Raw genomic sequence first — 22,846 nt, 5'->3', positions numbered from 1 at the left:
AAACCAACACAAAAGTTGTCATGCATGCTGCTCTGCAATTATGTCTGTGCTGTCAAGGAATCTAAAAGTATTTGTGACCACCATCCTTGACCAAATCAATTTGGCATGATTGTCAAGAGCAAGAATCTCTGTCCAGATAGACACAGCAATTTGTCACAGCATTACAATTTGAATGCATATGGGACAATTCCGACAGACAGAGCTGGATCCACTGCACAGGATCCATGATCAAATTATGTTATATAAAACTCCACTCTAGGGATAGACCCTTCTTTGCTGAGAAGACCTCATTTGTGGAAGGGGATTCTCAAATAATTCCAAATGTTAAAGGTATCTTGAGCATGCAACTGAAATTAAGATATGTAAAAATCGGTCTATAAAATGAATATCTGGAAGTACATACAAGAATTGAACCTTGCTCAAGACCCAGGTCATTTACCCGTGTGAATATGGTGAGTAACACTACAATATTGCAGTCTTACATTTTCCCACTTGGCAATTCAGGCATTGCTCTTGAGAACTGCAGGTTGAATTGGATCATCACAGCTTAGCATGCAGATCAAATTTGTCAGTTATGTCATATGGGGGAGGTTGAATCCAAAGAATATTTCATTTCAGATGCCCTATTTACCATGAGATTTGTGGGAGATTCCACTCTGCTTCTGCCAAGATTCAGGGGACTCCCTTTGTTTTTATCTGCTATCCTGACCACAGTTGTCTCACCCTCTACATGTGTGAGGCAGTGAACCTCAAACAACAGACGTTGCAAACCTCCTCAAGGCCTCCTACCAGGGTTGCACCTCCCTTGGTTACACTAATGTTGTTTATCTCTTTCTCCATTGAGAACATGAGTTGATTTTCGTTTCATTTGATTCTCTTGCTAGCACTTTTGAATCTCAACATGGGATTAGAGTGGAGGAGAACTGAAACCCACTCAACTTACCAACTTATTTTAAGGCTGATGCCCTTTTTAGGGTTTTCTAGGGTTCACTAGGTTTTTAAAATGCTATTTCATAGCATGTGGTGAGCGCACTCTTATCTTCCACTACATATTTGTTTCCACTAAGTCATTGATACCTCTCCTTTATTGGGTCTATCAAGGCAATTCTTTTCAGAAATTTCAAAGCTTCTTCTTTTGTTGTTTTTTTCTAAATTTGATGGACTCAAAAAGGCCTATTTCCATATTAAATGGAACTAATTATCATGTTTGGGCAGACCGAATGACTTCCCTTCTTTGTTGGTACCTCTCCTTTCTTGGGTCTATCAATGTTAATTTTTTTATACTTTACAAAGCCTTCCGCTTTTGTTGTTCCTTTCAAACGTGATGGACTCAAAATAGCATATTTCCAAATTTAATGGGACAAATTGTCATGTTTGGACAGACCAAATGACTTCTCTTCTTTCAAGTAAGGGTGTATGGCTGTATCTAAACAACCGCTTCCTACAATGGCCAATGACAATCTTCGCCTAATATCTCTACAAAGGGATAAATCCCTTGAACTAACAACCCTAAATATCAAGCAAGATCTGATTCATCATACCATGATCAATGAAAGTGCAAAGGAAATATGGGATACCTTTAAGAAACTCTTTGGAACTCTGAACACTACTTAGATCAACAGACTTGAAACCAAACTTTTAAATCTCAAGATGGGTAACTTTGAAAGTGTTAAGAAGTAAACTGGGAGGTTTAAAATGTAAAGCCTGATATACTTACATCAATAGGAACAGCAGAGACAGATTCAGAATATGCAAGTATTGTTCTGGATAATATTTCTTCAACATTCAAATACTTTGATATTGCATTCTATACTATCCCACTATTTTTGAAGGATACACAACTCTCAAGGAGGGTTTTGCTAATCTTATCTCCGATGTCCCCTTTCATGTACTCCTTGCCATGGAACAAGGAGCCACTTGTAAGGTATTAAAATTTTGGGGCTTTAAAGACCTTTTCCCCATAACATAGCAGGTATGGCCTTCCATAGAGACTCGCGATGATTAAAATAAACGCATGGGTGCAAATAGTAAAATTGCATCAGAATAATCAAACATGGCATGACAAAATTCATTGCAGGATTCAACATAATCACACACCTAACATGCATAATATATACATTTCCATAACAAAGAATAGAATTTAATTGCAAAGATACAAACAAAGACAGAACGCTCATCTTTTAACCAAGAATGGTTCAAGAAATTGGCTGCATACAAGCCATTTCCCACCCAACCATAAGTATCCAATGTAGATGCCACCCCCAAGTCGAGTTATGAGGCCACTAGGGAAAAGGAATCCAACAACAAGCTTACAACTCACTCAACCCAACCCAATTTCTCTCACGGCTCTGCCAATATGCTCACAACAGAGCACTCTAGGGACCTCATCAAACTAGCAAACAACCATGGCACTCATTCCCACTACCCTACATAACACAAGGGAAGGTCCTTCTCTGCTCAACAGCCCCTCAGGATTCCTTCCCCTCCATTACTCTTCAGTGCAGGTAGAAAGAATCCAATCTATTGAATGCTTTCTAGAATAACCTAAGAGAAATGATCTTGCGCTCCCAAACAGACAAAATCAACAAATAATAGTCAGTGAAGGCTTTCTAACTTGTCCATATTATATGCTCATCTCCAGCTTACCTATCTCTCATCCAAGGTCTGCAAATCCCTCTTTAAAGGGTTTATTTGGTCATTTTTAGAATTGGATATTGCATAACAAAATGGGTAGTGCAACCTGAGAATTGTGTACGAGGAATGAATGGAACGACTTCCCACGAGTTCGGAGAATGAAGTATTCTTCACATTTTCCCAAACAAATTGCACTTTGCACGTTCTTCCATAACTATGTGAGGTAAATTCCCTCACCAAACTATACATGCATCCATGATTAGCTTTCTAATTCAATGGAGGTGGATAAGTTCATTTAATGCACATGATGGGAAAGAGATTATCTTACGTAATTGGAAAAAGAGAATTACTTTTCCATAGATGCCCATTCCTCTGCTCTTCGTGTGCAATCTTAGACTCTCTTATGCTCTCCATAGCCATCTTGAACAATTATATATTATATTCCAGCATTAACATTCACATAGCTCTAGTGTGTTGTGGTGAGCCTACCATGCAGTGCATACTACTCATAGAAGTCTATTTGCAACATTTGCATACCTATCCATTCACAAGTTGGGGCTTGGCCATGAGCTATGTACTAGGGTCCATACAAACATATTTACATCATTTACACATGAGGTCATTTATTTAACCTCACATAGACTCCTATCATTATAACCATGCATTTACAATTTAAACATGATCTGATCCAACACATTCCAAGGATCAAGACTGGGGTATTACATTATCCAGTATCAAGTCACATTGAAGAATATGGAAGAATTACACCCTAGAGATCAAATCCATCCAAAGGCTACCTTGACCTCTTCCAAGCATGAGCATGAGTAAGTTAATGGGGGAAACTCAAAATACTCCAAGAAGAAAATTTTCATAGGCAGCCACTTTCATAAGGAGGGAGGTGCTTTCAAATCTAGCATCATTCATCTTGAAATGATTGAAGAACTTGCAAGACCTAGGGTGGGCAGCAAGGACTTTTTGACAATATTATTGGATCTTCTCATAATGCACATTTGATTGTGCACTGCACATCTTGCTCCCCCCTTCTTTGCAGGAATGGATTGTTGTTTATGGATCTATCAAGCATATGACCAAACACCAGCACCTACTCTCTGATTATCCATTGCAACACAAAGAAGAGAAAGTAATTATTGGTAATAACTCAGCCTCAACTAATTTCAAGTTGTGAAGATATCATTATTAACATTACCAACTTTGGAGATGTTCTCCATGTTTAAGGAGTTGGACCAACTTGACCAAGTCTTCTTTCTACGTATCACATCACTCACACCAATAAAAAGGAGAATTTTGTGTCAATCAATGGGTCTGGGGTCATAAAGGACATGAGTGATGGTTTTAAAGTGGGTTCCACAAGATATTGTTGATTCTGATCATATCTATAAACAAAGAAGACTCCTTCCACAAAATAGAAAGGAGTTATTGCTGTGGTAGTCAATACAGATGACACCAGCATGCTAAGCCACATGACATGAGGACATAGAACACGAAGGACACAAAAATACGAGTATCTGACACATGACACGATGACCCCTCAGAACATGACACGGAGGACATGTTATATAATTATATATTAAAAAATATAGCAAATTAGTGAATTACACATAGAATATGAAATATATAAAACATTTACATGATGATGATACAAATTCAATCATGCAAATAATGCATATAACCAAAATAGCATTGAGTGCATTCCATCTTTGAACCAAAAATACATCAACAAGAGGCCCTAAATGGCTTGTAGAGTCCAAAAAAATCATGCTACAATAAATAATTTGTATTACAAGTCATCAAAATCATTGCCTATATTGGGATCCTCATCATCAATATCACCCTCTAAGCATGAAAAAAAGATAGAAAAAGCTTAACATTTCAAATCGAGATTATGTTTGAGTGATGGGTACATTTTTACTAGGGTCATGATAGAGGGGTTCAACAATATATGCGACCAACATCAAGGTACATAGAGGGTTAAATCCTAGTTCCATACCCTCATACATGACAAACTCCAATGGAAACATTGCAATCCCTCCAATCCTAAAATCCTGAAAACTGCTTAGTGTGCTGGATTTTGAGTGGGATCTAAAATTCTACTTTCTCCACATGAAACCCAATGAGGTCAGAACCACCCTCAAATTAGTAGGGGCTGGAGTAATCCACTTCCCAACACTTTGAATCCTTTCTAACATTGCTTAAGCACCCTTAGCTACACTCCAAAAGCTTTGAAAGCTCCAAACCTATGACTGAATTGTGTGAAAATGAGGCAATAAATCGATTTTAAGATGTTTTTTTCAATAGACACATGTCCAAATTTCAGACTCATAACCTACGAACAGGACATGAGTCAAACTCATGTCAGACAAGTGTCACCCACATGAAATACATGACACGAGGGGGAAGGACGTGTCATGTTATTTTGCCAGCATGTTATGGCATCAATGTTTGGGTCAGACCAAATTTGGATCTTTCTCACATATGAGCCATCTACATATGATTGATGACCTTCCACAAATTGGAACCACCTAGTGGTCTATGTGACGGGTGATTGTTGGGGAAACATCATCAATATTCCTAAGGACAAAGTAAGTTGAGCTTCTCAACATCTTCAGTTGATCCATAGCAATATTTGTGGGCCTGTGACCTCCTATTATATTTGGAAGGCTAAGTACTCCTCACCTTTATTGATGACTTTCTCCTCTTCCCTTGATTATACACTTGTTGCACGGGAACCCATCCCCCCTAAAAAAACACACGTACCCTGCATTCCCGCATTCCACGGACTTGTGGACACTTAGGAAACGTCCACAAATTGTTGGGGACTTCCTTGCAATCACCAAGACATTCCGGGCAAATTTCAGGGACGTTCATGATAGATTTCAAGGATGTACTGGAAAGAATTCAAGGATATTCTGAGCAGATTTCAAGGATAATATGGGCATATATCTTCAATTTTGACAATCATGGACATTGATGATTGGACAATATGATCACTTTTCCCATCCATTATTTTTGTATTGCATTGAATCTATAAATCTGTTGTACAAGTTGCAGCCCAAAACATAGGTTTTGTATGATGATGGGTTTCAGTTGGGTTGCTAACTTGCTAGTAATTTAAATATTGTATTTTCAACAACAAAATTACAATAGCAAAGCCTCTATGTCAAGAAAACAGAAAATGCAACAGTTCAAAGGGCTAATCCTTGTGGTTATTGCTCTTGCTTTTTCTCATTTTTCAGGTCATCTCAGCTTTTACATATTGTACATGGATTTCCAAGAGTCATTCAATTCCAATGCTTCCACCATCCCAACCTCAAGCATTGTGAAAAACAATCAGATAGTAGTGACTTGGATTGGGTACTAAATGTCTGAAAAAATTCCCATTCAATCACCTTCTTAATGAAATATGAATCTAATCTCTTTACAAAATCAAAGTATCTATTAGTGGTTTTCAATACAGTTGTAGAAGTTTGCAAAATTCTTGATAAGGGGATGCCTTTTACATTTAGCATAATCATCATTAACAAGAAATATGAAGAAAAGTTGCTATAGAGACAATTCTCTATCTCATAGACCGTTCATGGACTTTATTACAAATTGAAAATAGTCACACTTAAGTTTCCTAAAGCTAAACTGCATTTTACTCATGTCTAGCAGCCAATAATGGAAAGTCACTCAACCTTTTTAAGTTACTCGATATATTTTAGAATTGGCAAGTGTAAGGGTTGTGCATAATACTATATAAAATAGCTTGTTATGCTTATAAGCTTAAAGCAACTACAGATGCTAATAGTGAATTCTGAATTTTTAATCCACACACACACACACACACACATATATATATTTGTTGTCCCCTGAAAAAATTGGGGGTGCGCTCTAGCCGTCCCAAGGATGCATCCACCTGTCCTCGTCATTCCCCCATCCCCAAAACCAATGCAACATAGATTATACACCATTCAATCCAAGAATGATGCATCCGGGAAATTCAAAGAATATAAATCTTTTGTAGAAAATCAAATCCAAGGGAAAGATTAAGTGTATCAGGATTGACGTCAGAGGTAAATATACCAGCAAATCTTCCAAAATATTTCTCATTTCTCATCATATTACTTGGCAATGAATTATTCCCAACACTCCACAACAAGATAGAGTGGTCGTTTGGAAGAATAGAGCTATTATGGAGATGGCTCAATGGATGCTTCACTCCAAGGAAATGAAGCTTACATTCTAGGGAGAAGGCAAAGTACTCCTGACCTTTATTGATGACTTTTCCCTCTTCCTTTAATTATATACCATTCAATTCAATCCAAGGATGACGCATTTGAGAAATTCAAAGAATTTAAATCTTTTGTGGAAATTCAAAGCACGGGGAAAGAATAAGTGTATTAGGATTGATGTCAAAGGTAAAAATACTAGCAAATTTTTCAAAATATTTCTCATTTCTCATCATGTTACTTGGCAATGAATTATTCCCTACACTCCACAACAAGATAGAGTGGTTGAACAGAAGAATAGGATTATTATGGAGATGGCTCGATGCATTCTTCACTTCAAGCAAATGAAACTTACATTCTAGGAAAAAATAGTTGTTAATGAAGCCCACATCATCAATCAAACATCCACACATGTTCAAGATATGATTCCCTATGAGAAATGGTAGGGAAACCTTCATTTTTGCATTTCAGAACTTTTGGATCAAGTACATGGACCTACACTCCTAATGGAGGGAAAAACATAACGGAACTATTAAAACCCTATTACACTTTAGTAGGCTATAGCAAAATTTTCCAAAGATATTGCCCCTATTGTTGATTTGGGGTAGCATCGGATGTGCTCTAGCCACGAAAATTGGTGGAGAGGCTAAGGCACATGAGATCTCCAATACCCAGAAAAATTCTAAGCAGTTTGGGAGATATTAAAATAATTAATATTTTTAATGGAGTCCCTAAGTCTAAACTTAGGAAAAATAAAATATTAATGTGAATTAATATAAAACTGTGTTAGAATGGTCCAAAAGTCATGGATCAAGCAAGATCTAATCTTAGCCGTCGATTAGGCACTTAATCTCGATCGTTGATTTGTCAATGAGAAAAGTATAAGAGGAGGCTTGAGGGTCACTTGGAGAACACACCAAGAGATCAAGATTTCGGCTTTCTAGGGCTGGGTTTGCTGAGAAAGTTGAAAGAGTGATCAGAGTTGCAGCTGAAGGGCAGTGAATACAGCAGCAGAGGGGCAGAGATAGCACCGAGAGGATCAGCGCAATAGCCGAAGAGAAGGACGTAGAAGCAGCCGAGGGTTCACGCAGAGCCAGCCAGGGCTCACACAAAGGTAGCCAAGAGCTGCGCAATGCTTCAGAGGGCAGCTTGGGTGACACAGAGGGCCAGAGGGCTGACACAGTGCCTCCAGAGGCTGATACAGGCCAAGCTAGAGTGACGTTGGGCTAACACTGGGCCAGAGAGAGGCTGACGCTGGGGTTTCGTGGGGCAGATTGGAGATGTGGAGTTGTCAGAGTGTTTATCCGAGGTTTCAGCCGGAATATTTTCTTCCAAGTGGGGAGGTGCTACTACCGAGATTTTTCTATGTTGGGTGAGCCGGATTTGGCACCCAGATTGTATTCTGAAACTGCTTAATAAATCAAACCCTCAGATAGTTGCACCAGTTTTCCCGCATTGGGTTTTTCCGGGGACATTAGTCCAAAAACAACGTTGTCACTTGTGTGCTTGTTTCTATTTCCTTCAGTTGATGATCTGTAATGTGTTGAGCATGTACTTGTCTTTATTGCCAATATTTACGTAAATAACTTGTTAATTAACAGAACAAGTAGGTAGGAATAAATCAGAAAGTACATGAAGGGCTTCTAACGGGTTAAACTTAGAAATTCCAACATGGTATCAGAGCGTGGTTGCACATCACAAGAGAACTGAGGACATCAGCCAAATAGAGCAGCAGCAACAGAAAACAGTTGTCCCAAGTGACAGAAGTTGTTCCTAGCAGAGTAGCAGCAAGGAAGGGGTGACGTAGTGCCTGTATCATCAAGATTGAGCCAGGAAGAGGTAGCGCAGAGGCTGAGGGAGGCAAAGGCAAACTCACGCAGAGCCACACAAAGGCCAGGAGGGATGACGCAGTTGGCTAAGGAGGTTGATTTGTCGATGTCGGGATTACGCGGAGCCTAGGAGCTCTAACCTTCAGTGTGTTGGGGTTTAGGAGGCTATGGGTAAGTTGCAGAGTGAAGTTGGTGGGGTACTGTAGTCAAAACAGTACCTAACAGGGCAAGGCCAAGGTAAAGGGAGTTGCTGTCGAGGTGGATTTCTAGCCAAGGAATCCAAATCAGTGTTGCAGTTTCACAGACGATTGGAGAGGGGTATCTCGACATTGGCAGAAGGGTTTCCAGGAGGGAAATCGAGGCTCAGAGGGAGTCATACCGAGAACTTCCAGGAGGGAAGTAGAGGAGAAGCGAAATGGCACTACACGGAGTAAGAGACCAGGACAAACTGGACGGAGCCTCAAATTTCGTAGTCTGGAAGGCCAAAATCTTATCAGTACTAGACAGGAATCGTGTCAAGCACTTCGCCTTGAGGACGATAGCTATCCTAGTTGATCTAGCTGATAACGACAGGTACAAGGATGCAATGGCGAGGGCTAAGAGTATCATCCTTGATGGGGTCAAGGATCATATAGTACCACATCTTGTCGAGAAGAACACGGCACAAGAGATGTGGGAGGCCCTGACCAAATTGTATCAGCATACTTTTGTGCAGAGGAATATGCTACTAGAAAATCAGTCGCGATCATACCAGATGAAGAAGGGAGAACAGATTGACCCATTCCTTGGTCGATTCAAGGAGATCCGGGATCAGCGGACTTCCATAGGGGCAATGTCGGATCCAGAATTAATGGTGAGAACAGCCCTAAACGCAATCTCAGAAGATTGGGAGGTGTTTGTCCATAGCATACTAGGCAAGGCGACCCTTCCAGATTGGGAGGAAATGTGGGCTGCACTTCGCCAAGAAGAGATTAGAAGATTGAGCAAGGCGGTAAGCAGCGGCAAGAGGATCAGAATCAAGGAGGAGGAGGAAGATGTTGCCCTAGCATCTGAGGGAAACCAGGAGAAACAGAAGAAGAAGGACCTCTCTAAGGTCAAATGCTTCCACTGTGTGGAGCTGGGTCATTATGCGACCCAATGTCCAAGGAAGAAGAGTAAGGAAGAGGCCTCCGAGACCAAGGCAGCGCCAGCAAGGGTAGAGAAGGAAGTGGAGACAGACAATGATTGTGCCATGAGTGCTCATGTTCCACTTTAGAAGAAGTGGGGAGACATCGAGCTGTAGTCTGGTGGACTACAGGCGATGAGGGGTAGGATCCTCGAGGTACCCAGCCTCTTAGATTAGACCTTGCTACGGGAGCCTCGAAGATGAGTAGCAAGACTGGCAGATGTTGGTAGAGACAGATGTGGATGGAGCGACAGAGGGAGCTACAATGCACGAATCCTAGGACAGCGTGAGGCTAGCAGGTTGCAACAGTGCAAGAGGCACGGGAGTGTTGCACCAGTGCAAGATGGCACAGAGAGGTGTGCAACAGTGCGAGATGCACAAAGTTGTTGCAACAGCGCAAAGGTCAGAGAGGGAGCACTTGTCAATGACAGAGGGAGCTTCAGCATCAGGAGTGTTTCTAGCCTGACGGAGATGTCAGAGTTGGGAGATCAGTTACTTACTTCTCAGTAATTGAGTTGCAGTGCAGCAGTTAGCAGTGGTAGTGCTATGGGTAGCACGATGTAGCATGATGAGAGGAGTTGCAGTGTAGATGCAGCAGTGGCAGTGGCAGGGCCATGGGCAGCAGCACGGATGCAAAGGGAGTTGCAGTACGGATGCAGCAGTGGCAGTGGCAGGGCCATGGGTAGCAGTACAGGATGCAGCAGTGCAGAGGATGTTGGGCAGCAAGCCTAGCATCAGCACAGGGACCGATGCCGGATGATCAGAGTGATGCTCAGTGAGGAGTATTACTAGAGCACAGTCCTCGCTAAGAGGGAGTGTTGATTTCAGGTAGCATCGAATGTGCTCTAGCCACGAAAATTGGTGGAGAGGCTAAGGCACGTGAGATCTCCAATACCCAGAAAGGGTTTGGGCCAATTCTAAGCAGTTTGGGAGATATTAAAATAATTAATATTTTTAATGGAGTCCCTAAGTCTAAACTTAGGGAAAATAAAATATTAATGTGAATTAATATAAAACTGTGTTAGAATGGTCCAAAAGTCATGGATCAAGTCAGATCTAATCTTAGTCGTTGATTAGGGACTTAATCTCTGCCGTTGATTTGTCAACGAAAAAGTATAAAGAGGAGGCTTGAGGATCACTTGGAAAACACACCAAGAGATCAAGATGTCAGCTTTCTGGGGCTGGGTTTCCTAAGAAAGTTGAAAGAGTGATCAGAGTTGCAGCTGAAGGGCAATGAATACAGAAGCAGAGAGGCAGAGATAGCACCGAGAGGATCAGCGCAATAGCCGAAGAGAGGGATGTAGAAGCAGCCGAGGGTTCACGCAGAGCCAGCCAAGACTCACACAGAGGCAGCCAAGAGCTGCGCAGTGCCTCAGAGGGCAATGTGGGTGACGCAGAGCGCCAGAGGGCTGATGCAGTGCCTCCAAAAGCTGACGCATGCCAAGCTAGAGTGACGCTGGGCTAACGCTGGGGTTTCGTGGGGCAGATTGGAGATGTGGAGTTGTCGGAGTGTTTATCCGGGGTTTTCAACCGGAATATTTGCTTCCGAGTAGAGAGGTGCTACTACCGAGATTTTTCTATGTTGGGTGAGCCGGATTTGGCACCCAGATTGTATTCTGAAACTGCTTAATAAATCAAACCCTCAAATAGTTGCACCGGTTTTCCCGCATTGGGTTTTTCCAGGGACATTAATCCAAAAACAACGTTGTCACTTGTGTGCTTGTTTCTATTTCCTTCAGTTGATGATGTGTAATGTGTTGAGCATGTACTTGTATTTATTGCCAATATTTACATGGTAAATAACTTGTTAATTAACAGAACAAGTAGGTAGGAATAAATCAGAAAGTACATGAAGGGTTTCTAACGGGTTAGACTAGAAATTCCAACACCTATGATCCCTCCACTCACCAGGTGATTAATCGTAGAGATGTTGTCTTTGGTGAAGTTCCTACTCATGGTCCACCAAGATCTTTTCCCCTACTTCTAAGTTCCATGAAACATGGAAACATATATAAATTCCTGAAACAAAAACACCTAGAAACATGGCCCCCTCAAAATGGGTACATCAAGGAAAAAACACTATATAAAAAATATAGAAAAAAAAGGTGTGTGTCCAAGAAACATGGAAACATATATGAATTCCTGAAACAAGAACACCTAGAAACATGGCCCCCTCAAAATGGGTACATCAAGGAAAAAATGCTATATAAAAAATATTGAAAAAAAAGGTGTGTGTGTGTGTGTAATTTTTTTAAATAACACATTATATTGCAAGAACAATGGAAAGATACACATGAATGACATTTTAGAAAGAAATTCATGTCTATATTAACACCCATAAATGATTACATGATGCAAAATCCAAAATTAGCCTTTATAGATGAGGCTATGTATACAAAATCAACCTTTATAAATGAGGCTATATGTGCTAAAAATGATTTAAAAACGAGCTAAAGATGAGTACAATTACATATCCATCTCATCTTCAAACAAAAATAGAACAAGATGTTTGCTAAGTAGAACTAGAACATGGATTGGAAGAAGAGGCAACTCCAATTGTGATTACATCACCACTAACATAAGTGCAACGAGAGAGATTTCCAAGTTTTAGCATTCTACATCCACATCCCACACCACCAATATCAAGTGCAACATGAGTTCCAAGTTTGAGCATTTTGCATCCACATCCTACATCACCAATATCAAGCGCAGCAAGAGAGATCTCCAAGTTTAAGCATTCGGCATCCACATTCCACTCTCTATGAGGCCCACTTGTATATTCTTCACCCTACAAGACACAAAATGTAGGTTTGAATGCATAAATACAAGATTCTCAGCATTTTGCGATCCTGACTTGTTGTGCTTCAAGAAATTAATGAAACCATAGGTGTTCCATTTCCTTCTATTGATGAAGAGCTTGCCACTTGTGATAAAACATGAGTGGTAGGACTTACAAATATATAGCATTTTCCCATGGCAAATCCACCATTTAACCATGTTAATGCACATCGTCTCATCCAAAGATGATAAATCTGTAAAGTCCTCTAATCCAGTGGCAAAACAAGCAAATTCTTTCCTTGCTTTAGTTTGAATAAAAGCTAGAAACAACTTATGGAAGGTTTTATTGATTCCATTGTCCACCTACTTTTTCTTATGCAAGGCCTTCATCTTCCCATTGCTTTGAGCAATGAACTCTTTATTATAATTTTTTGGATTTAGAGCATGTGGCAAAGTGTGCAATGGAGTGTTAGAGCCATTCCACCTTATAACAGTGATGGATCTCACATGCTCTATAAAACCAGCATTAACGAAAAGAAGAGTGGAAGCCTCCCATGTAATAATTTCCATGGTTTTCTCAAACATGGTATCCATGCCATCATAAATATCTCCCAAAAAATATTTGTCTACCTCTACATCTCCAAGAAGCCCAAATGTTAGTAAGATGATCTTGAATAAGAAATCTATCTTGCTCCAATAATCCTCATCAATCAACACCCTATGCACCATACTTACCCAATCTGACTCTCCCTGTCTCCACTCAACCCAAGACACACCTGCCACCATACTCATTGATGCAAGATGACATCAACAAGATGATGTGTCATTATGAATTTTAAGGCATATCTTGTCTCAACTACATTGAACAAGTCCACTTTGGAGTATTCTCACTATATTGCTCAAGATTGGGGGTGGTTGGTGATAAATGTAATGATCTTCCTGGCCTACCTTATAAGTTATGACCTCCTTAATCCATGCAGTTTTAGTCTCAATCTCTTCTAAGATTATAATTAGATTATGCCTTGTTATCGACTAAAAGGTGGGTAACACAAGGAGATAAATTTTCTCCTCATTTGACAGCCAACTAGCCAACAATCCTATGTCGATCAACACATAGCATTATGCCAGAGTTCCCCACCCATTGCTCCCATCAAATCTCTCTCCCATCTGACATTCCTCTTGAAAGAAGGTGGGTCATCTCTCAACAGGTACTCCATGCATTATCACCTTGGGAATAGGGTTGGAGTTGACTTATAACTCCCACAATTTAAATGTTCATTCATCTTATGAATGTAATCTTCCTTATTTAACCTTCAAGCTCCAACCCCTTTCATTCATATTCTATCAAATTTAGTCCTGATGATGGACCCCCTTTGGGGTTTGAAACGTCGACAGAATGAACACAATATTGTGGATAATCCGGAGCATGTTACTCCAAAAAACTACCAACAAAGCTTAAAATCTAACAAAAATGAGAACATTAGGACACCCGGATTACTCCATTCCTTAAACATTCCAAATCAGAAATGGGAGGAAATACCAATGGACTTTATCGAAGGGTTACCTAATGTCTAACAGCAAGGACAAAATTCTCGTAGTAGTCGACAGACTCACCAAGTATGCACACTTCATTGGAATGAAGAAATCAAATTCAACAAAAGAGATCGTTGGGATATTTTGCAAGAATATCTACAAATTACATTGTTTTCCCAAAGTCATTGTTAGTGATAGAGACGCTAAATTTAAAGGGAATTTTTGGAAGGAGCTTTTCAAACATATTAGAACGTACCTCAATTTGAGTTCTGCATATCATCCTCAAACAGAAGGTCAAACAGAAACTGTCAATAAGTGCTTAGAATCTTACCTTCGTTGTTATGTAGCAGACAAACAAAGTAAGTGGGCTCAGTGGTTACACCTCGCTGAATGGTAATACAATTCAACTTATCACACTTCCGCAAAAATGACCCCATTTCAAGCTTTGTACAGATAAGAACCTCCTAAATGGAAGGACTTAGCCATCACCAAGACAAAAGTTCCAGCAATTAAGGATCAATGAGAAGAAACCCAAAAAGTATTTCAAGCATTAAAAGAAAATCTAAGTATTGCAAAAAATCGCATGAAACAGCAAGTCGACCAACATAGAACAGAGAGAGAATTTGAAGTTGGAGAATGGGTATTTGTTAAACTTCAACCTTACAAGCAATTATCCCTAAAGCAGAAAGGAAAAAACAAATTAGCGCCAAAGTTTTATGGACCTTACCAAATTAACAAAAAGATCAACCAAGTAGCATACAGCTTAAGCCTTCCAGATAATAGTCGAGTTCACAATGTTTTCCATGTATCTTGTCTTAAAAAGGCATTGGGCAAACACCAATCAGCACAGATAATGCTTCTGATATTAGATGATGAAGGCAAGTTCGTTTTAGAACCAGAAGGAATTGTTACCACCAGGGAAAGGAAATTACGATCTCGAGTAATTAAAAAGTACCTTATCAAGTGGAAGAACCTACCAGAAGAAGAAGCCTCTTGGGAGACAGAAACATTTCGTCAACAACACCCATCGTTACGTATGCTTTGAGGACAAAGCATCTTTTCAAGAGGAAGGCAATGTTATGTAAAAAATTTAATAAGTTTGTAATTATAGGTTAATTAGGCAAAGGGGCACGATCAGAAGATCACACCCTTTCACCAAGAGGCACCCGAGACAATATATAAGGCGGGGGCCCTTCTATGTAAAACTCATCATTCATTAATAAAAATATATGTATTTATGTCTTTTACTGAGCTTGTATGCTCCAATCTTAGTCAAAATGATACTTGAATTTGACAATGCACCATCCCTGTGCTGTTTTAGGGGAGTGTTTTCAATTTTCTCCTACCAAACAAAAGTAGGGTAGACACAAGAAAAACTGATTGTTGCACCCAAAACTCAGATGCTACACTCGAAAACTCTCTGTACTCAGCATATAATGATTCTCAACATTTCTGGTGCTCTCCTACCAGAGGGCATACACCACCCTGAAATTCAACTTTCTTCCTCACAAGCTATAGGCTCCCATATTAGATTTTGCAGAGCACACATGCACAAGACAATGAACACACATGAAGGAAAAACATATTTAACATACAAAACTGTTTCAAAATTGGTCCCTGAAGATAAAAATGGATCCTCATCTTTGCCTAAAATAAGTTGTCCTATCTTAAGATAGCTTTTATAGCTTTTTCACTTTTCTTGCATGTAAATGCACTTACTTTGAAAACACACTTTCGAGGACCAAAAATCAGCATTAAACATTCTAACACTTCTAAGGACCAAGACTGCAGAATCTTAATGTCCTTTCATGTATATCTAAGCTAATGGTTCCTTTGAGCAAAAACACATCCTATATATTACATTAGTGCTACAAAGAAGTACTTTTCTTACTTTTTACTGATGGTTTATAATCAAGAGCAGGAAGACTTTGTGACAAGAGCTTGAGAAAGGTTGAAAGAAATTTATATAAATATCGAATTGTGAATAGAAGTGGTCAATATGACTCAATAGATAGATGGATAATAGCATTTATTAACCGTCCACAAGACCAAGTGGTCATACAGAACAAAATAAGTTTAGATTGAGTGCGACATTTTCAAAGAGCTTTAAAGTAAAAGACTACAGTAAACAAAGATAGCGGTATAGTGGATATGACATGAAGTCCTATGTAGTACAGCACTATCTATGGAATCTCCGATCTGTAAAAGTGCATCAGGACAATTGACCATTAGAGGATGAACTCTGTCCTACACAACTATGAATAGTCCAGGTATATGTCTATTATCCTCAATTCCTAGTAATCCTCCAAAACCTACCTAACAGTCTTAGTTGGTCTGAGATCTGGTAACATAGAGTCCTCTTCTGCAATCTTGGGAAGTGTCACGGTGCCTCTCAAGGGTTTCAAAATAACAGGTATGATCCAAGGCCCGAAGTCCTACAGGAGCAACAAAGCTAGTGTGGAACCTTGACTAGGGACTATAAGGCATTCCTTTTGGTGGTCCTTTGTGAATGTGTGGTGGTAGGAAGAGGTTGGCACCGAGTTGTTCTTCTTGAAGTGAATTGTATCAAATATATGGAGCTATTGTTAGGATTTAGCATCCACTCTATAAAATGGTAGATCTAGGTATCTGGAAGAAGATCAAACAGTGAAACTTAAAAGGTCCTTTCTTTGTCTATCAACAAGGATTATCTGTGTGATAGACAAGTACCTGATAAATAGAGAGATGTATGTTTGGCCTCATATGTAAAGAAGGTGGAGAATGACCTCTTCGCTCCCTGAACAGAATATGGAAGATGCTATGATCTTAGAATAGTTGTAGAAGAGCTTTCTACAGCTATAGAGGATCTGAATCTCAAAGCTCAAGTCACAAATTTTTGGAGTTGAGGACATTTATAAAGTTTGATTTCAAAAAAGGACAACTGACCAAGAAAAGTTTGTTCTGAATGCTACAAGAGCTTTTTGGATGGCCTGTGGTGTGAAGGGTTACACAATTCTGGACTGAGATGACCAGACAGTAGAAGCTTTGATCTTACAGTTTACTGTATTATAATTCTTTCATTCAGTTAATAGAGAGTGATTTGATTGAGTGCTGCAAATTAAACTTGATGTTCCAGTTTCAAGTTGATGTAGTTAGAGATCTAGCATTCCTTTATCTGTTTTTCTGATAGGTGATTAATCACAGTTTGATTCCTAGTTTAGGATTTTGTTTTAGGAGTGCACATCTACCTACCATATAGTGAAAAATTAACAAAAAAACAGATTAAAAGATTGGACCTCCATCTCAACACATTTGAACACTTTCAATCGTCATCCTTGGCCACAAACACATTAAATGTAAAGGTGTCATACATAATATAAAATATAAGGTGGTGAATTATATTTTCAAAGAAAAAAATTGTTACAAACAATAGAGGAGTGAATGTTGTCTTGGGTAATCAATGCATATATTGAATATTCCTTGGGAACATACACCACTAACCACCAGGACAAATTTCTTTCCTCTTTTGGTTCCATTCATGATTCAATCAATCTTTTAGCCACATGACTGTTTGTCCTTCCTCTCCCATTATATAGCACCAGTTCTTAATTCATTGACTAGGGTTTACCCCTATTCATTGTAGTCTTTTTTTTTGGTCCTTTTACTAGTTTAGCCCTTTGTAATTTTCAAGGGATGAATTACGCACTGCCGCTTTGCCATTATCGCTTGATGTACATCTCAATCCTATTGATTTATTTTGGTCCTAAGTTGAATGCAAACAGAGATGGATCCACCAAATTTTTTGACAAGTTTGGATCTAAATATGGGGAAACAATTTATGAGAAACCTAAATATTAAGAAAAATAGACACTTGGACCAGAAACATAGAGAATTCATATTTCTTTTATCTATTTTTGCTCCAAATCACTCTCACAAATCTAAAAATGTGAACTGCAATGAGAAACATTGATTGTGTACTTCAGGATGGGGAGGGGGTATTTTATAAGCAAAAGATAGTGTTTTAAGGTCCCACACTTTGACTATTTTATTTTTTATTTTATGTTTTTCATGTGTTTTTAACCTAAATGATTTTCTTTGGAGGATCAGCCAACCCAACGTTTCTAGCAAGTTGAAAAAAGGACTCCAGAAGAGCCTTCAATGCTTCAGTTCAGAAACATATCTAAGTTAGGGCTTCATTCTCTTTTTTGCATAAATAGTGGTTTTTGTAAATTTTATTTCAGATATTTAATCAACAAAGTTTCTCTCAGATATCTCTTCCTCCATTAGAATCAGATTTGCAGGTGCAATCTACTTGGTTGTAACTTGTGAGAGTGTCCCCAATACTTATTTTATGCTTTTAGCTCTTACTTTTGATATTTTGAGCTTCATGTCTATTATATTTCTGCTTTTACTTTTAGGTCAAATCAGTATTGAAGTATCAGTTCGCCATTTGCTTTCAGGTACATTACAGTCCTAACAACAAACCACTGGTAGCAGAGAAATTACACAAGGTTTATCCAGGCCTTCTATGTCTGCCATACTTCTAAAGCATACATAAACAATATTACTCTTTTCACATAGCAAAAAAGCTAAAGAAATCTGATAAACCTTTTTGGCCAGTACCAGCACACAGGATCTCACAAGACCAGAGGTTTTGGGAAGATTCTGTCCTCACCTGGAATAATCACTATCCAAGCTCTCTCAAGGAAAAATCTTTCATTTCCAAATTATGGAATCTGATTCCAAAGTTTGTCACTTGGAAAATTTGGAATAAGATCATCTTCCATTAAGGCAAGGGAAGCCATGAAAGCAAAGGTGTTCATTAGTGAAAAAATTAGGGCCTGCTGCAAAAGATCAAAATGAGGCAATCAATTATACAGACAAGTAATTGCAATGGGTGAAAGGTTGGGGTCTTGAAGAATGGACTCAATTTTCAGACTCCCCACCTGAGATTCTTTCCCCAGTTCAGCCCACTCTCTAATGTATATGGTAGAGCATGGGGAGAGCAGCAAAATGAAACCCAGGCAGAGCATGGGGAGGGTGCTCAAGGGACCCATGAGAAAAGACAAGACTAAAATTTGCTCAAGCATGAGCATGTGACCAAACCACAAATAATATTGCAGGACATATTTTATGCAAAGGCCTAAAACTGACATCCAAATTAGAGATTTGAGACATCAAAATTGCAGGGGACTCCAAAATTATCATTGACATTATGAATGGGGCGGCCTCCCCCACTAGCACTAACTTGTTAAGAATTATTACTGAAGATAAATCATTGACCTCAAACTTAAAACAATAAGTTTTATGCAAGTCTATATAACTTTTAACTCATAAACCAATGCACTTACCTATAAGGGGGCTGATCTCAGCACAAGAGATTCAGATGAACAAATCATCTTGCAGTAATACTCTGAGCATTAAGTAATATCTGGCACAATCTAAGCAAGATCATTCTCCCCCAATGCTCCTAGTGGTTTTCCTTGTTAGCTTTTGATTTTTTGTGCTCACATCAGGTGTTAGTGACACAGTCCCATACTTCATCACTGAAAACTCCTGATTACCAGTGATTTCGTTATGCTGCCACTTTTAGAACTCCAAGACCTCAAAAAAAGGGTACGCTGTGAAGTCCATCTACAACATAACTCTAATGGCATTTTGAGAAGTACCGGACTAGCTGATTTTCCAAAAAGAATCTCTCTCACCACGCAGATCAAGGAACTCACAAAGAAACTCTGTGACTACAAACATTGGTTGTCAGCAGCAGAGGCTCAATCTGTGGGCCTTGTAACAGGGCAACAGGTGACTAACGAAGAGGAGCACTATAACAACGCCTACCTTAGGTGTGAAACATGTGGCAGTTCTGTAGCACTCATCAAAGAATGAACTCTAGATCATGACAATGGTGGGACGTCAAAGGGGATAAACGGTATTCATTATGGAAAATTAGGGCATGGATAGCTGAGAAAACAATAATTGAACAAAAACAGCCTTCCCAGTACTTAGCCTTCAACAATCCTAACATGCAACCTTCGATCCAGAGACTCCAGTTCATGCAGACTCTTTTCACTTTGTTATTTCTTAATGTGTGGCTGGGTTGTACAAATTTGTTCTTGTGGGATAGACAACACAGGAGTTGCCAACACTATGGTCACCTTTAAAGTCATTTCCAGTTGTAAAGCATGCAACCTTTTGTAAACATGCCAAGTTAAGTAAATAGTAAATACATCAGCATTGCAACAACTTACCATGGTACAGTGAGGAAAAAGCTAAAGCAAATTAGAGGTTGAGGAAGTAAAATAGAAAAAAGAAATTAAATCAAAATGCTTTGAAAAGATCAGCTCTGATTGCCCCACAATTATGGCTGCTCTGATTGCCACACAGTTATGGCCACAGGCCATGTGACATTCTTGTGAGATGAATGAAATTTATCTTGTGTTGTTGAAAAAATGACAACTTGTACAAACTGCAAGTAACCATGAACTAGTCTGAAGGACAGCACATAAATTTTCAGTAAATTATGGAATGATTTCAATTAAACGTTTTAAGTATTTCTTGTAATGCATTGGTCTCAGATACAATTGAGAGTCTGAGACATTATCAGAACGTTACCTCCTACAGTTTTGCAGATTGTATTTGCATTGATCTATCTGTTATATCTATCTCAATCTCATTATTCTACTTGGGAGTCGAAACAAAAAACAGCAACCTAAAATAGCATATGAAATACTGGTGGAAAAGTCCAAGACTGAATTTAACAAGAACATACCATGGCCTTCAACTTTAAGGCAAATGTCATGGGATCATAATGATGAGCTCTCATTTCAGCAACTAGATCATTGAACGACTCTGGAACTACCATTCCTTCCGGAAGCGCTTTATTGTTTACTTGGAGGAGGACACCAAAAATCTCTTTAGCCATTCTCTGCACCATACATGTGCCATCTTCAAATGTCAATGAATTGAAAACCCCAATGAGTAACAGAAGCCATTACATAATGGGCAAACATATACAATTATGCCCTTCTACAGAACCATAACCACAATGTGAAAACAATATCACATGAGTTGGACTCAGCAACAATTTGCACGGACAACAGGAAATCTCAAACGGGAGACTCGACCCAGCAACTCAGCTGAACGCAAACTTCAGCAATAACTCAGCCCATTAAAAGGTCCGGAAACAGGCACTCAAAAAAAAGCAGAGAACCTTAATTGAGCAAAAATGGGGCAACTTATTGACCAGAACACGGTCCGATTGAATTTGGGAAGGAGTTTCGACGAACTTTGACTTGTATCGACAGATCAGAGAGGGGCTCCAGCAGTTATATAGTCATGTTTTTATGTGTGAAATGCCATTAAACGCCTAGGGTTACATTAAAAGATCAAAAACAGAAAGCCAGTAAAGCTAACTATACTAAACCCTAAGCCTGAAGGATGAATAAACACAAGGAACCACTCTAGAGTCTAAGCCCCAGCTAACAACATAATCAATTGAAGGTAACCAAATCAATCCTAAGCTAATAACAGGAATACAAACAAGAGAACCACATTAGGCATAAGCTTTCAAACATAACGGTCATGTATTTATGACCTGGAAACCTATGTTTTGGCTGACTGATCAACGAATGGGACAGATGGCATGACTTACAGGTGAAGCATTTTCCCTCCTCAAAAGCCTTGGTCCCAATCTCCCCAAACAATCTGCATAAAAATAACCCAAATACAAACAATTGTCTGTTACACAACTTACACCAAATGATCTTAACTAAACACTCTGCTCCCCAAAGTTTACTGAACATTACACATCGAATCTATGAAAAGAGTATGTGCGCATCCGAAATAAGCCCAAAAATTAAAATAATCCCAAATCAATTTTCACAGAAATGAATCAAAACCCATATGTCATATGTTGTTACCCAGCGAAGTGCAGTCCTCAAAATCATCCAGAGTAATCACAGCAGTGAAAATGAATACAAAAGGCAAGAGGAATGCCAGAAGCAGCACGCTGTAAAAGAGGGTCCTGTAGGATAGATGGCGTGCAGCAACCTTCACCTTCATAAAATCCAGAAAGCCATTGGTGGTGGAAATGGTGATTCGAGACATGTTAGGAGATACGTGAACCTGCATTTTGGGATTTATCATTCCAGTACATAGTCCTTCCTAGTTAACCATTCTTAAAGCAATCCGTTGGGCCTTAGAATTTAGCGAACACAGTCAAAATCCGTGGCTAATCTGTCTGTAAGGCGGCCACAACAGATCCATTCAGAAGAGGTCTGGTCAATGACGAGAGCCGAATAAAAACAAAAAGCTCATCGCCATTTTCGCACACTTTTTCTATGTATCAAAAGTCGCCATCGGAGTATATTTTACCGAAGCAATTATCTGAATGTTTTCGATCCACCGGTATCTTGGTCGCAACCCAGAATTTAAAATAAATTTAGACTTGATTACTATGTATCACCGTCAAACTCAGTAAGTTTAACTGCGTCTCTGTAAGGAAATTCAGCATTAATATATTAATATTAAATTAAAAATAAAATAAATTATCATTATTATAGTTTAGGATTTTGTTGGAGATATGGGTTTGGTTTTGCCTTTCAATCACATGGAGATCAGTCAAATTAAATAAATTTATTAAAGTTGTAAAACCAAGTAATTTCATGATATTTAATTTTAATCATTAGCAATATAATTTA

General features: G+C 39.1%; 1 protein-coding gene across 1 annotated transcript in view; it reads right to left on the bottom strand.

Moving 5' to 3' along the window:
- The window catches only part of LOC149184914 (putative galacturonosyltransferase 13), an 84,288-nt gene extending 61,710 nt beyond the window's left edge, over positions 1 to 22,578 (bottom strand). Inside the window, exons 1-3 of the mRNA XM_089417745.1 lie at positions 22,067 to 22,578; positions 21,799 to 21,851; positions 20,917 to 21,072 (exon numbers count right to left, since the gene is read on the bottom strand). Coding sequence (XP_089273871.1) covers positions 20,917 to 21,072; positions 21,799 to 21,851; positions 22,067 to 22,292 — 435 coding nt within the window. The 5' untranslated portion in view covers positions 22,293 to 22,578. The remainder of the gene's footprint in view (positions 1 to 20,916; positions 21,073 to 21,798; positions 21,852 to 22,066) is intronic.
- Positions 22,579 to 22,846: the final 268 nt, after the last annotated feature.

Source organism: Pinus tabuliformis, chromosome 3_2, assembly GCF_031772625.1.
Source record: "Pinus tabuliformis cultivar Carrire ecotype Pingquan chromosome 3_2, CPIR1, whole genome shotgun sequence".
Lineage (NCBI taxonomy): Eukaryota > Viridiplantae > Streptophyta > Pinopsida > Pinales > Pinaceae > Pinus > Pinus tabuliformis.
The sequence above is the reverse complement of the archived record's forward strand: the minus strand, read 5'-3'. Positions and strand labels throughout refer to the sequence as shown.